This window comes from Corvus hawaiiensis, chromosome 8 (genome assembly GCF_020740725.1).
Source record: "Corvus hawaiiensis isolate bCorHaw1 chromosome 8, bCorHaw1.pri.cur, whole genome shotgun sequence".
Taxonomy (NCBI): domain Eukaryota; kingdom Metazoa; phylum Chordata; class Aves; order Passeriformes; family Corvidae; genus Corvus; species Corvus hawaiiensis.
This window is the reverse complement of record NC_063220.1, coordinates 4,595,459-4,609,234: the sequence shown is the minus strand read 5'-3', so window position 1 is coordinate 4,609,234 and position 13,776 is coordinate 4,595,459. Positions and strand designations below refer to the sequence as shown.

The window sequence follows — 13,776 nt, the reverse complement described above, 5'->3', positions numbered from 1 at the left end:
TACCATGGATTTGACTGCCTGCACAGCGGGACGCTTTCAGAAAGTGGTCTTAGCTGGTAGGAATTCGATGTGTGTTGGGCATGAGGGCAGGATTATGTTTCTGGTGGATCCCACCATGTGAGACCATTCTGTCGAGCTGCCTGGGCTCTTCACTGCCCATATTGGTGCCAAGGTGGCACCAACATGCCCCGCACAGCAGAAACCCAGTCACGGTTCTTCATCCTACAGGCCTCACCTGCCTCTTTCCTTTCCTCCCCTACAGGTGCCCTAAGTACAACCACACCCAGCACCACCAGCTCTGCTCCTTCAGGTGGGTCTGAATGTCTCCTGGGTTTTGTGGCCACTGCTTTGTGCAGAAACAATTAGTGCCTCAGAGTCTGGGCTTTGATTCCCTCCCTGGGAGAGGAGAACCACGGAAAAGCAGTTGAACACAGCCCAGACTGGCAGTCGGGGTGGTCTGTAACTCACAGAGTGATGCCAAGGCCCCGGCAAGAGAAGGTGCCTTTGTGCTAGAGTCTCTTGCCACGTTTTCCGTATGTCCTTCTTTCCAAGATGCCACCATCCGCCTGGTGAACGGCAGCAACCGCTGCGAGGGTCGCGTTGAGATTTCACACTCCGGGGGTCGGGGCACCGTCTGTGACGACAGCTGGGACCTGAGCGATGCCCAGGTGGTGTGCAGGCAGCTGGGATGTGGCTTTGCTGTTTCTGCAACATCGAGCGCCTCCTTTGGACAAGGCAGTGGCAGCATCTACCTGGACGATGTGAACTGTGCAGGGTGGGAGTCGTCCCTCTTCCAGTGCAGCCACCGTGGCTGGGGCGTCCACAACTGCAACCATGGTGAAGATGCTGGTGTTGTGTGCTCAGGTACCATGGATTTGACTGCCTGCACAGCGGGACGCTTTCAGAAAGTGGTCTTAGCTGGTAGGAATTCGATGTGTGTTGGGCATGAGGGCAGGATTATGTTTCTGGTGGATCCCACCATGTGAGACCATTCTGTCGAGCTGCCTGGGCTCTTCACTGCCCATATTGGTGCCAAGGTGGCACCAACATGCCCCGCACAGCAGAAACCCAGTCACGGTTCTTCATCTTACAGGCCTCACCTGCCTCTTTCCTTTCCTCCCCTACAGGTGCCCTAAGTACAACCACACCCAGCACCACCAGCTCTGCTCCTTCAGGTGGGTCTGAATGTCTCCTGGGTTTTGTGGCCACTGCTTTGTGCAGAAACAATTAGTGCCTCAGAGTCTGGGCTTTGGTTTTCTCGGTGGGAGAGGAGAACCACGGAAAAGCAGTTGAACAGAGCCCAGACTGGCAGTCGGGGTGGTCTGTAACTCACAGTGTGATGCCAAGGCCCCGGCAAGAGAAGGTGCCTTTGTGCTAGAGTCTCTTGCCACGTTTTCCGTATGTCCTTCTTTCCAAGATGCCACCATCCGCCTGGTGAACGGCAGCAACCGCTGCGAGGGTCGCGTTGAGATTTCACACTCCGGGGGTCGGGGCACCGTCTGTGACGACAGCTGGGACCTGAGCGATGCCCAGGTGGTGTGCAGGCAGCTGGGATGTGGCTTTGCTGTTTCTGCAACATCGAGCGCCTCCTTTGGACAAGGCAGTGGCAGCATCTACCTGGACGATGTGAACTGTGCAGGGTCGGAGTCGTCCCTCTTCCAGTGCAGCCACCGTGGCTGGGGCGTCCACAACTGCAACCATGGTGAAGATGCTGGTGTTGTGTGCTCAGGTACCATGGATTTGACTGCCTGCACAGCGGGACGCTTTCAGAAAGTGGTCTTAGCTGGTAGGAATTCGATGTGTGTTGGGCATGAGGGCAGGATTATGTTTCTGGTGGATCCCACCATGTGAGACCATTCTGTCGAGCTGCCTGGGCTCTTCACTGCCCATATTGGTGCCAAGGTGGCACCAACATGCCCCGCACAGCAGAAACCCAGTCACGGTTCTTCATCCTACAGGCCTCACCTGCCTCTTTCCTTTCCTCCCCTACAGGTGCCCTAAGTACAACCACACCCAGCACCACCAGCTCTGCTCCTTCAGGTGGGTCTGAATGTCTCCTGGGTTTTGTGGCCACTGCTTTGTGCAGAAACAATTAGTGCCTCAGAGTCTGGGCTTTGGTTTTCTCGGTGGGAGAGGAGAACCACGGAAAAGCAGTTGAACACAGCCCAGACTGGCAGTCGGGGTGGTCTGTAACTCACAGAGTGATGCCAAGGCCCCGGCAAGAGAAGGTGCCTTTGTGCTAGAGTCTCTTGCCACGTTTTCCGTATGTCCTTCTTTCCAAGATGCCACCATCCGCCTGGTGAACGGCAGCAACCGCTGCGAGGGTCGCGTTGAGATTTCACACTCCGGGGGTCGGGGCACCGTCTGTGACGACAGCTGGGACCTGAGCGATGCCCAGGTGGTGTGCAGGCAGCTGGGATGTGGCTTTGCTGTTTCTGCAACATCGAGCGCCTCCTTTGGACAAGGCAGTGGCAGCATCTACCTGGACGATGTGAACTGTGCAGGGTGGGAGTCGTCCCTCTTCCAGTGCAGCCACCGTGGCTGGGGCGTCCACAACTGCAACCATGGTGAAGATGCTGGTGTTGTGTGCTCAGGTACCATGGATTTGACTGCCTGCACAGCGGGACGCTTTCAGAAAGTGGTCTTAGCTGGTAGGAATTCGATGTGTGTTGGGCATGAGGGCAGGATTATGTTTCTGGTGGATCCCACCATGTGAGACCATTCTGTCGAGCTGCCTGGGCTCTTCACTGCCCATATTGGTGCCAAGGTGGCACCAACATGCCCCGCACAGCAGAAACCCAGTCACGGTTCTTCATCCTACAGGCCTCACCTGCCTCTTTCCTTTCCTCCCCTACAGGTGCCCTAAGTACAACCACACCCAGCACCACCAGCTCTGCTCCTTCAGGTGGGTCTGAATGTCTCCTGGGTTTTGTGGCCACTGCTTTGTGCAGAAACAATTAGTGCCTCAGAGTCTGGGCTTTGGTTTTCTCGGTGGGAGAGGAGAACCACGGAAAAGCAGTTGAACAGAGCCCAGACTGGCAGTCGGGGTGGTCTGTAACTCACAGTGTGATGCCAAGGCCCCGGCAAGAGAAGGTGTCTTTGTGCTAGAGTCTCTTGCCAAGTTTTCCGTATGTCCTTCTTTCCAAGATGCCACCATCCGCCTGGTGAACGGCAGCAACCGCTGCGAGGGTCGCGTTGAGATTTCACACTCCGGGGGTCGGGGCACCGTCTGTGACGACAGCTGGGACCTGAGCGATGCCCAGGTGGTGTGCAGGCAGCTGGGATGTGGCTTTGCTGTTTCTGCAACATCGAGCGCCTCCTTTGGACAAGGCAGTGGCAGCATCTACCTGGACGATGTGAACTGTGCAGGGTCGGAGTCGTCCCTCTTCCAGTGCAGCCACCGTGGCTGGGGCGTCCACAACTGCAACCATGGTGAAGATGCTGGTGTTGTGTGCTCAGGTACCATGGATTTGACTGCCTGCACAGCGGGACGCTTTCAGAAAGTGGTCTTAGCTGGTAGGAATTCGATGTGTGTTGGGCATGAGGGCAGGATTATGTTTCTGGTGGATCCCACCATGTGAGACCATTCTGTCGAGCTGCCTGGGCTCTTCACTGCCCATATTGGTGCCAAGGTGGCACCAACATGCCCCGCACAGCAGAAACCCAGTCACGGTTCTTCATCCTACAGGCCTCACCTGCCTCTTTCCTTTCCTCCCCTACAGGTGCCCTAAGTACAACCACACCCAGCACCACCAGCTCTGCTCCTTCAGGTGGGTCTGAATGTCTCCTGGGTTTTGTGGCCACTGCTTTGTGCAGAAACAATTAGTGCCTCAGAGTCTGGGCTTTGATTCCCTCCCTGGGAGAGGAGAACCACGGAAAAGCAGTTGAACACAGCCCAGACTGGCAGTCGGGGTGGTCTGTAACTCACAGTGTGATGCCAAGGCCCCGGCAAGAGAAGGTGCCTTTGTGCTAGAGTCTCTTGCCAAGTTTTCCATATGTCCTTCTTTCCAAGATGCCACCATCCGCCTGGTGAATGGCAGCAACCGCTGCGAGGGTCGCGTTGAGATTTCACACTCCGGGGGTCGGGGCACCGTCTGTGACGACAGCTGGGACCTGAGCGATGCCCAGGTGGTGTGCAGGCAGCTGGGATGTGGCTTTGCTGTTTCTGCAACATCGAGCGCCTCCTTTGGACAAGGCAGTGGCAGCATCTACCTGGACGATGTGAACTGTGCAGGGTCGGAGTCGTCCCTCTTCCAGTGCAGCCACCGTGGCTGGGGCGTCCACAACTGCAACCATGGTGAAGATGCTGGTGTTGTGTGCTCAGGTACCATGGATTTGACTGCCTGCACAGCGGGACGCTTTCAGAAAGTGGTCTTAGCTGGTAGGAATTCGATGTGTGTTGGGCATGAGGGCAGGATTATGTTTCTGGTGGATCCCACCATGTGAGACCATTCTGTCGAGCTGCCTGGGCTCTTCACTGCCCATATTGGTGCCAAGGTGGCACCAACATGCCCCGCACAGCAGAAACCCAGTCACGGTTCTTCATCCTACAGGCCTCACCTGCCTCTTTCCTTTCCTCCCCTACAGGTGCCCTAAGTACAACCACACCCAGCACCACCAGCTCTGCTCCTTCAGGTGGGTCTGAATGTCTCCTGGGTTTTGTGGCCACTGCTTTGTGCAGAAACAATTAGTGCCTCAGAGTCTGGGCTTTGGTTTTCTCGGTGGGAGAGGAGAACCACGGAAAAGCAGTTGAACACAGCCCAGACTGGCAGTCGGGGTGGTCTGTAACTCACAGAGTGATGCCAAGGCCCCGGCAAGAGAAGGTGCCTTTGTGCTAGAGTCTCTTGCCAAGTTTTCCATATGTCCTTCTTTCCAAGATGCCACCATCCGCCTGGTGAACGGCAGCAACCGCTGCGAGGGTCGCGTTGAGATTTCACACTCCGGGGGTCGGGGCACCGTCTGTGACGACAGCTGGGACCTGAGCGATGCCCAGGTGGTGTGCAGGCAGCTGGGATGTGGCTTTGCTGTTTCTGCAACATCGAGCGCCTCCTTTGGACAAGGCAGTGGCAGCATCTACCTGGACGATGTGAAATGTGCAGGGTGGGAGTCGTCCCTCTTCCAGTGCAGCCACCGTGGCTGGGGCGTCCACAACTGCAACCATGGTGAAGATGCTGGTGTTGTGTGCTCAGGTACCATGGATTTGACTGCCTGCACAGCGGGACGCTTTCAGAAAGTGGTCTTAGCTGGTAGGAATTCGATGTGTGTTGGGCATGAGGGCAGGATTACGTTTCTGGTGGATCCCACCATGTGAGACCATTCTGTCGAGCTGCCTGGGCTCTTCACTGCCCATATTGGTGCCAAGGTGGCACCAACATGCCCCGCACAGCAGAAACCCAGTCACGGTTCTTCATCCTACAGGCCTCACCTGCCTCTTTCCTTTCCTCCCCTACAGGTGCCCTAAGTACAACCACACCCAGCACCACCAGCTCTGCTCCTTCAGGTGGGTCTGAATGTCTCCTGGGTTTTGTGGCCACTGCTTTGTGCAGAAACAATTAGTGCCTCAGAGTCTGGGCTTTGGTTTTCTCGGTGGGAGAGGAGAACCACGGAAAAGCAGTTGAACAGAGCCCAGACTGGCAGTCGGGGTGGTCTGTAACTCACAGTGTGATGCCAAGGCCCCGGCAAGAGAAGGTGCCTTTGTGCTAGAGTCTCTTGCCAAGTTTTCCATATGTCCTTCTTTCCAAGATGCCACCATCCGCCTGGTGAATGGCAGCAACCGCTGCGAGGGTCGCGTTGAGATTTCACACTCCGGGGGTCGGGGCACCGTCTGTGACGACAGCTGGGACCTGAGCGATGCCCAGGTGGTGTGCAGGCAGCTGGGATGTGGCTTTGCTGTTTCTGCAACATCGAGCGCCTCCTTTGGACAAGGCAGTGGCAGCATCTACCTGGACGATGTGAACTGTGCAGGGTGGGAGTCGTCCCTCTTCCAGTGCAGCCACCGTGGCTGGGGCGTCCACAACTGCAACCATGGTGAAGATGCTGGTGTTGTGTGCTCAGGTACCATGGATTTGACTGCCTGCACAGCGGGACGCTTTCAGAAAGTGGTCTTAGCTGGTAGGAATTCGATGTGTGTTGGGCATGAGGGCAGGATTATGTTTCTGGTGGATCCCACCATGTGAGACCATTCTGTCGAGCTGCCTGGGCTCTTCACTGCCCATATTGGTGCCAAGGTGGCACCAACATGCCCCGCACAGCAGAAACCCAGTCACGGTTCTTCATCCTACAGGCCTCACCTGCCTCTTTCCTTTCCTCCCCTACAGGTGCCCTAAGTACAACCACACCCAGCACCACCAGCTCTGCTCCTTCAGGTGGGTCTGAATGTCTCCTGGGTTTTGTGGCCACTGCTTTGTGCAGAAACAATTAGTGCCTCAGAGTCTGGGCTTTGATTCCCTCCCTGGGAGAGGAGAACCACGGAAAAGCAGTTGAACACAGCCCAGACTGGCAGTCGGGGTGGTCTGTAACTCACAGAGTGATGCCAAGGCCCCGGCAAGAGAAGGTGCCTTTGTGCTAGAGTCTCTTGCCAAGTTTTCCGTATGTCCTTCTTTCCAAGATGCCACCATCCGCCTGGTGAACGGCAGCAACCGCTGCGAGGGTCGCGTTGAGATTTCACACTCCGGGGGTCGGGGCACCGTCTGTGACGACAGCTGGGACCTGAGCGATGCCCAGGTGGTGTGCAGGCAGCTGGGATGTGGCTTTGCTGTTTCTGCAACATCGAGCGCCTCCTTTGGACAAGGCAGTGGCAGCATCTACCTGGACGATGTGAACTGTGCAGGGTCGGAGTCGTCCCTCTTCCAGTGCAGCCACCGTGGCTGGGGCGTCCACAACTGCAACCATGGTGAAGATGCTGGTGTTGTGTGCTCAGGTACCATGGATTTGACTGCCTGCACAGCGGGACGCTTTCAGAAAGTGGTCTTAGCTGGTAGGAATTCGATGTGTGTTGGGCATGAGGGCAGGATTATGTTTCTGGTGGATCCCACCATGTGAGACCATTCTGTCGAGCTGCCTGGGCTCTTCACTGCCCATATTGGTGCCAAGGTGGCACCAACATGCCCCGCACAGCAGAAACCCAGTCACGGTTCTTCATCCTACAGGCCTCACCTGCCTCTTTCCTTTCCTCCCCTACAGGTGCCCTAAGTACAACCACACCCAGCACCACCAGCTCTGCTCCTTCAGGTGGGTCTGAATGTCTCCTGGGTTTTGTGGCCACTGCTTTGTGCAGAAACAATTAGTGCCTCAGAGTCTGGGCTTTGATTCCCTCCCTGGGAGAGGAGAACCACGGAAAAGCAGTTGAACACAGCCCAGACTGGCAGTCGGGGTGGTCTGTAACTCACAGAGTGATGCCAAGGCCCCGGCAAGAGAAGGTGCCTTTGTGCTAGAGTCTCTTGCCAAGTTTTCCGTATGTCCTTCTTTCCAAGATGCCACCATCCGCCTGGTGAACGGCAGCAACGGCTGCGAGGGTCGCGTTGAGATTTCACACTCCGGGGGTCGGGGCACCGTCTGTGACGACAGCTGGGACCTGAGCGATGCCCAGGTGGTGTGCAGGCAGCTGGGATGTGGCTTTGCTGTTTCTGCAACATCGAGCGCCTCCTTTGGACAAGGCAGTGGCAGCATCTACCTGGACGATGTGAACTGTGCAGGGTGGGAGTCGTCCCTCTTCCAGTGCAGCCACCGTGGCTGGGGCGTCCACAACTGCAACCATGGTGAAGATGCTGGTGTTGTGTGCTCAGGTACCATGGATTTGACTGCCTGCACAGCGGGACGCTTTCAGAAAGTGGTCTTAGTTGGTAGGAATTCGGTGTGTGTTGGGCATGAGGGCAGGATTATGTTTCTGGTGGATCCCACCATGTGAGACCATTCTGTCGAGCTGCCTGGGCTCTTCACTGCCCATATTGGTGCCAAGGTGGCACCAACATGCCCCGCACAGCAGAAACCCAGTCACGGTTCTTCATCCTACAGGCCTCACCTGCCTCTTTCCTTTCCTCCCCTACAGGTGCCCTAAGTACAACCACACCCAGCACCACCAGCTCTGCTCCTTCAGGTGGGTCTGAATGTCTCCTGGGTTTTGTGGCCACTGCTTTGTGCAGAAACAATTAGTGCCTCAGAGTCTGGGCTTTGATTCCCTCCCTGGGAGAGGAGAACCACGGAAAAGCAGTTGAACACAGCCCAGACTGGCAGTCGGGGTGGTCTGTAACTCACAGAGTGATGCCAAGGCCCCGGCAAGAGAAGGTGCCTTTGTGCTAGAGTCTCTTGCCAAGTTTTCCATATGTCCTTCTTTCCAAGATGCCACCATCCGCCTGGTGAATGGCAGCAACCGCTGCGAGGGTCGCGTTGAGATTTCACACTCCGGGGGTCGGGGCACCGTCTGTGACGACAGCTGGGACCTGAGCGATGCCCAGGTGGTGTGCAGGCAGCTGGGATGTGGCTTTGCTGTTTCTGCAACATCGAGCGCCTCCTTTGGACAAGGCAGTGGCAGCATCTACCTGGACGATGTGAACTGTGCAGGGTCGGAGTCGTCCCTCTTCCAGTGCAGCCACCGTGGCTGGGGCGTCCACAACTGCAACCATGGTGAAGATGCTGGTGTTGTGTGCTCAGGTACCATTGATTTGACTGCCTGCACAGCGGGACGCTTTCAGAAAGTGGTCTTAGCTGGTAGGAATTCGATGTGGGTTGGGCATGAGGGCAGGATTATGTTTCTGGTGGATCCCACCATGTGAGACCATTCTGTCGAGCTGCCTGGGCTCTTCACTGCCCATATTGGTGCCAAGGTGGCACCAACATGCCCCGCACAGCAGAAACCCAGTCACGGTTCTTCATCTTACAGGCCTCACCTGCCTCTTTCCTTTCCTCCCCTACAGGTGCCCTAAGTACAACCACACCCAGCACCACCAGCTCTGCTCCTTCAGGTGGGTCTGAATGTCTCCTGGGTTTTGTGGCCACTGCTTTGTGCAGAAACAATTAGTGCCTCAGAGTCTGGGCTTTGGTTTTCTCGGTGGGAGAGGAGAACCACGGAAAAGCAGTTGAACACAGCCCAGACTGGCAGTCGGGGTGGTCTGTAACTCACAGAGTGATGCCAAGGCCCCGGCAAGAGAAGGTGCCTTTGTGCTAGAGTCTCTTGCCAAGTTTTCCATATGTCCTTCTTTCCAAGATGCCACCATCCGCCTGGTGAACGGCAGCAACCGCTGCGAGGGTCGCGTTGAGATTTCACACTCCGGGGGTCGGGGCACCGTCTGTGACGACAGCTGGGACCTGAGCGATGCCCAGGTGGTGTGCAGGCAGCTGGGATGTGGCTTTGCTGTTTCTGCAACATCGAGCGCCTCCTTTGGACAAGGCAGTGGCAGCATCTACCTGGATGATGTGAACTGTGCAGGGTGGGAGTCGTCCCTCTTCCAGTGCAGCCACCGTGGCTGGGGCGTCCACAACTGCAACCATGGTGAAGATGCTGGTGTTGTGTGCTCAGGTACCATTGATTTGACTGCCTGCACAGCGGGACACTTTCAGAAAGTGGTCTTAGCTGGTAGGAATTCGATGTGTGTTGGGCATGAGGGCAGGATTATGTTTCTGGTATATCCCATCATGTGCGACTATTCTGCTGATGCTCCCGGTCTCTCCGCTGACCATGTGCCAAGGTGGCACCAACATGCCCCGCACTGGGAGGAAAGCTGGCCATGCTTCCTCAGCCACCAGGGCCTCGCTGCTTCTTTTTCTTTGTTACATAGAGGTCCCACAAGCTCAGCCCTTTTTTCTAATCCTTCAGCTTAATGTGTTTTTGTCCATTCCTCCAATCCATTACTGTGGAAGTATATTAATTACTATTTTGCAGGTATGATCTCTGTCATTCTCATAGTATAATGTGTTTGTAAAAAACCTTTCTGGTCTCAACTCTTTTTTTGCTACACATTGGTCTTTTCTGTTTGAGTGATTGTATTGCTGGGGGTGGGTTTCAGAGTATTCTGATTCCATGGGAGGTTTTCTTTTATTCGTTCCCTGATTTTATGGTCTTGAGGCTACCACTTCTTAATTTATTTCATACATTTGTGCCTGAATCCCACACAGTTATTAACTTCAAGCATGGGTCGGAATTCTCGGAAGAGTTCATCGCTCTTCTAGCCTAACTGAGAAGAGAACAAGCATTACGTTTCTTTAGAGATTTAAGCTTGTGTTGTGATGCCTTGTGCCTATAGAACATATTTTTATTTAATCAGAAGTAAATCTAAATGAATCACTTCTATACCTTATTTTCTTTTTTTTTTTTTCTATTTCAGGTCAAAATATTATTTGTGGTGACACACTTTTTAATTCCTCTGGAACATTTCGGAGTCCTTCTTTGAATTATTCAGATAAAGCAGATTGTCTGTGGCAAATACATGTAACAAATAATTTCCGCATTATGCTCACGTTTGATAACATTCAGTAAGTAAACCACTTTCTGCTTGGGCAATAAGAATATTCCAAATCTCAACTGTATCCACGGTTCCTGGGCACATTTCCCATCCTATAAGTGAATGATAAATATACATGGGAAATGTGTAGGTGCAGAATCCTATTATATTGTTTGTTCCGTATTTAAACCCCAAAGTTTACCAAATGCATTTTTTAATATATTCTCATTTCTTCCTCAGGTTGCAAGGTGGATGCCGGTATGACTACATTGAGATCTATGATGGCCCACCCAACTCTTCTCCTCTACTTGGAAGAATTTGCTCTAGTTCTCCTCTCACGTACACGTCATCCTCAAACTTCATGTCTGTCAGGTTTTACAGTGACTCCAGATATTCCAATGGAAGTTTTCAGGCTCAGTATCAGTCCTTTCCAGCAGACCAGAACACCAGTAAATTTCCATTCTATTTGTAATTCTGTTCTCGTGGTAATGTTCTCTTTGCTCAGAAGCTTTTATACACTGATCTTTTACTAAATAAGTATTTGCTAACATTGTTAAAGGAATCCCACACAGATGATATTCCTACTTGAATTTTGTAACTCATTATTGACCGCTCACTTTCAGAAAATAACTAGTTTTTCTTTAAAAATATTTGATTTATTTGCCTTTAGATGTTTTCGCTACTTATTTCTAAGTTGTTTTTTAAACTCATATTTCTTTGTATCACATTATAATTCATGTATTTTTTTGTACCATTCTGGAGAAACTTTCACAAAATCATAGAAATGTTGGTTAGAAAGGACTTTTGGGGGTTTCCTTGTCCAACTATTCAAAACAGAGCTACTGCCAGCACCAGGTCAGGTCCATTAAGAACTGGTCTAGCTGTGTCTCATCATTCAAAGGATGAAATACTTAAAACTACTTCTTTGGGTGACCTGTCCTATTGCTTACTCATATCTAAATCTCAAGTGTAAAAATAAGTGGTTTGGCTTATGAATTCTCTTCTCTAAATGGTAGCAGTTATTACATTTGTTGGACTTGCAATATGGAAGCATTATCAAGTACCTGAAACCACTAATAATTCATATTTTTTTCCCTAGCCCTTCTGTGCTTGCCAACCTACATGCACGCAGTGGTAAACAGACACTATCTCCAGTCCCAGGGCTACTCAATGGGGAGCATCAGCCTTGAAGACCCCAGTTGTAGACCAAAAATCACATCAACTGAGGTTATATTCAACATTTCATACAGCAACTGTGGTACACGTAGACAGGTTAGTGTCAACACATTTGGGAGAGCTCTGGGCATGGGAATTTAATAGACATTTGGAAAGTTGTCATGGATTGCAAAGAGTGTTGTAGGCCACAGGCATTCAAAACACTGAAAAGGAGCATGTGTTTCTGGAGGCTGAGGTTTGTTAAATATTTCTACTCATCCTTCCCAGAGTACCTATATCCTTCCCTGTACCTATTTCAGAATGATGTTCTAGAGAACAAAAATAGAGGGGAGATTTAAGTGAACAATCCCATCCAGAATGCTTGGGATTTTTCAGTAGGACACATCCTTTCTGACTGCTACTAGGACCTGGCACATACAGAAGTTCACAGTACTCACACTATTTACAGTGAACATGACCACATGTGGTAATTTAATACTCATTTATGTGTCAAACAGGGCAACAACGAAACGATCACCTACTCCAATGTGATAAAAGTGTCTGCTCCTGGTAGAGTCATCAAGAGGCACAAGGACCTTCACTTGCACATCAGCTGCAAAATGCTGCAGAACACCTGGGTGAAAGGCATGTACATTGCCAATGACGTCATCGACATCAACGAAACCCAGTATGGCAGATACAACGTGAACTTGACGTTCTACAACTCCTCATCTTTCCAGTGGCCAGTGCATGACTTCCCATACTATGTTGACATGGATCAGAATTTGTTCCTTCAAGCTTCTCTTCACAGCTCTGACCAAAATCTGACAGTATTTGTGGACACATGTGTGGCATCACCGGATTCTAGTGATTTTACAACACTGGTCTATGAACTGACCAAAAGTGGGTAAGAACTTTGTAAAAAATTACTTTAAAAGTGTCTCTATGTGTAGTTCTAAAAGAGCTTAATTTGTGAGAGAGGTGATTTGGGGCCAGTGTACATTGGTTGCAATTCTCAGGGCAAATATGCTTCTGAAACAGCCTTTTGGCAAAGCCTGAATAAAATGCAGAATGACAACCAAACGTCATTCAGGAGTTGCAGTCAAGCAACTCAAGGAGGCAGTGAGGCACTGAGGACTGACTTCGTTTCTGAAATAGATGTATGAAATGGAGGGATGTCAATGGCTCTACATTTCTGTACGTCATGAGTTTTACAGCATCATAACTGGAATACAAAACTGTCTACTCAAAGAGAAGAGACATTCCTTAGGCTTTTCTTGTTATTCTAGAAGCCTAAACCACTTTGCTTAATTTTATACCAAAGTACATTGAAGCACTAAAGAGAATGCTTATTTAAAAAAAACCAAACTTCTATTAAAATGAGTTTTATGCTTCCAGAGTAGAAAGAGGGAGTTTCTCTATCTGCAACAACTTTCAGGGGCCTCTTTTCAAACAGTTAATCCTGTTGGCAAATGCAAAACTGGCTCTCACCTGAAACACAGAAGCCATCAGAACCACTAGCCATTTTTCAGCTATTCATGTGTATGCAGAATTTGTTAAGCTATGAAATTTCTCTGCTGTGTACATTTAGTAATTCCTTTTCTTGCTAAAAGCACTTTTTTTTTTTTAAGGCTTTTGATTTCTCTTTTACTTCCTGGTTTTATATCTAACCTTGAAACTTACTTCAAAGAGAGGGTGTAATAGTGCTTCTACTCAAGAGAAGCTGTGAGTTAATAGCTAATCTGTTGATTTTTTTATCTTTCCAGGTGTGCTAGTGATTCTACCTACGTTCTTTTCCCCTCACCACGCAGCGATGTTGCTCGGTTTGGGTTTAACTCTTTCTCATTCGTGAACCGATTCCCGTCAGTTTTCCTGCAGTGTGAGCTGGTGGTGTGCAGGTACCATGACTACTCCTCCCGCTGCTATCAAGGCTGTGTTAGTAGGTTCAAGAGGAATGCAGATTCTTCCCATAAACAAGTGAATGTTGTTATTGGACCTGTGCAGCTTCGGGAAGCTCACATTGAGAACAGGAACATTGGTAAGTTTAAATATCTTTAATAACGTAAGACTCTGGGTGTTACTGTGTGTTTGCATTTCAGTTCAGACATGAAATTCAGTTCAGCTCTGATATGTGCCTTTGCTGGTTTATTTACAAATCTGCTATAATTCTTATGGGGGATAATTA

General features: G+C 51.1%; 1 protein-coding gene and 1 long non-coding RNA gene across 2 annotated transcripts in view; both read left to right on the top strand.

Annotated features, from left to right (window-relative positions):
• Positions 1–13,776, top strand: part of LOC125329381 (deleted in malignant brain tumors 1 protein-like) — a 31,840-nt gene that overhangs the window by 16,520 nt on the left and 1,544 nt on the right. The window contains exons 32-56 of the mRNA XM_048311263.1: positions 263–310; positions 553–864; positions 1,128–1,175; positions 1,418–1,729; positions 1,993–2,040; positions 2,283–2,594; positions 2,858–2,905; positions 3,148–3,459; positions 3,723–3,770; positions 4,013–4,324; positions 4,588–4,635; positions 4,878–5,189; positions 5,743–6,054; positions 6,318–6,365; positions 6,608–6,919; positions 7,183–7,230; positions 7,473–7,784; positions 8,048–8,095; positions 8,338–8,649; positions 8,913–8,960; positions 10,320–10,467; positions 10,677–10,885; positions 11,536–11,708; positions 12,110–12,498; positions 13,358–13,629. Of these exons, the coding sequence (XP_048167220.1) occupies positions 263–310; positions 553–864; positions 1,128–1,175; positions 1,418–1,729; positions 1,993–2,040; positions 2,283–2,594; positions 2,858–2,905; positions 3,148–3,459; positions 3,723–3,770; positions 4,013–4,324; positions 4,588–4,635; positions 4,878–5,189; positions 5,743–6,054; positions 6,318–6,365; positions 6,608–6,919; positions 7,183–7,230; positions 7,473–7,784; positions 8,048–8,095; positions 8,338–8,649; positions 8,913–8,960; positions 10,320–10,467; positions 10,677–10,885; positions 11,536–11,708; positions 12,110–12,498; positions 13,358–13,629 (4,791 nt within the window). The remainder of the gene's footprint in view (positions 1–262; positions 311–552; positions 865–1,127; positions 1,176–1,417; positions 1,730–1,992; positions 2,041–2,282; positions 2,595–2,857; positions 2,906–3,147; positions 3,460–3,722; positions 3,771–4,012; positions 4,325–4,587; positions 4,636–4,877; positions 5,190–5,742; positions 6,055–6,317; positions 6,366–6,607; positions 6,920–7,182; positions 7,231–7,472; positions 7,785–8,047; positions 8,096–8,337; positions 8,650–8,912; positions 8,961–10,319; positions 10,468–10,676; positions 10,886–11,535; positions 11,709–12,109; positions 12,499–13,357; positions 13,630–13,776) is intronic.
• On the top strand, positions 5,106–5,762 carry LOC125329555. Its single transcript, XR_007205206.1, has 3 exons — positions 5,106–5,189; positions 5,453–5,500; positions 5,743–5,762. It is a non-coding gene; the product is annotated as an uncharacterized LOC125329555 (long non-coding RNA).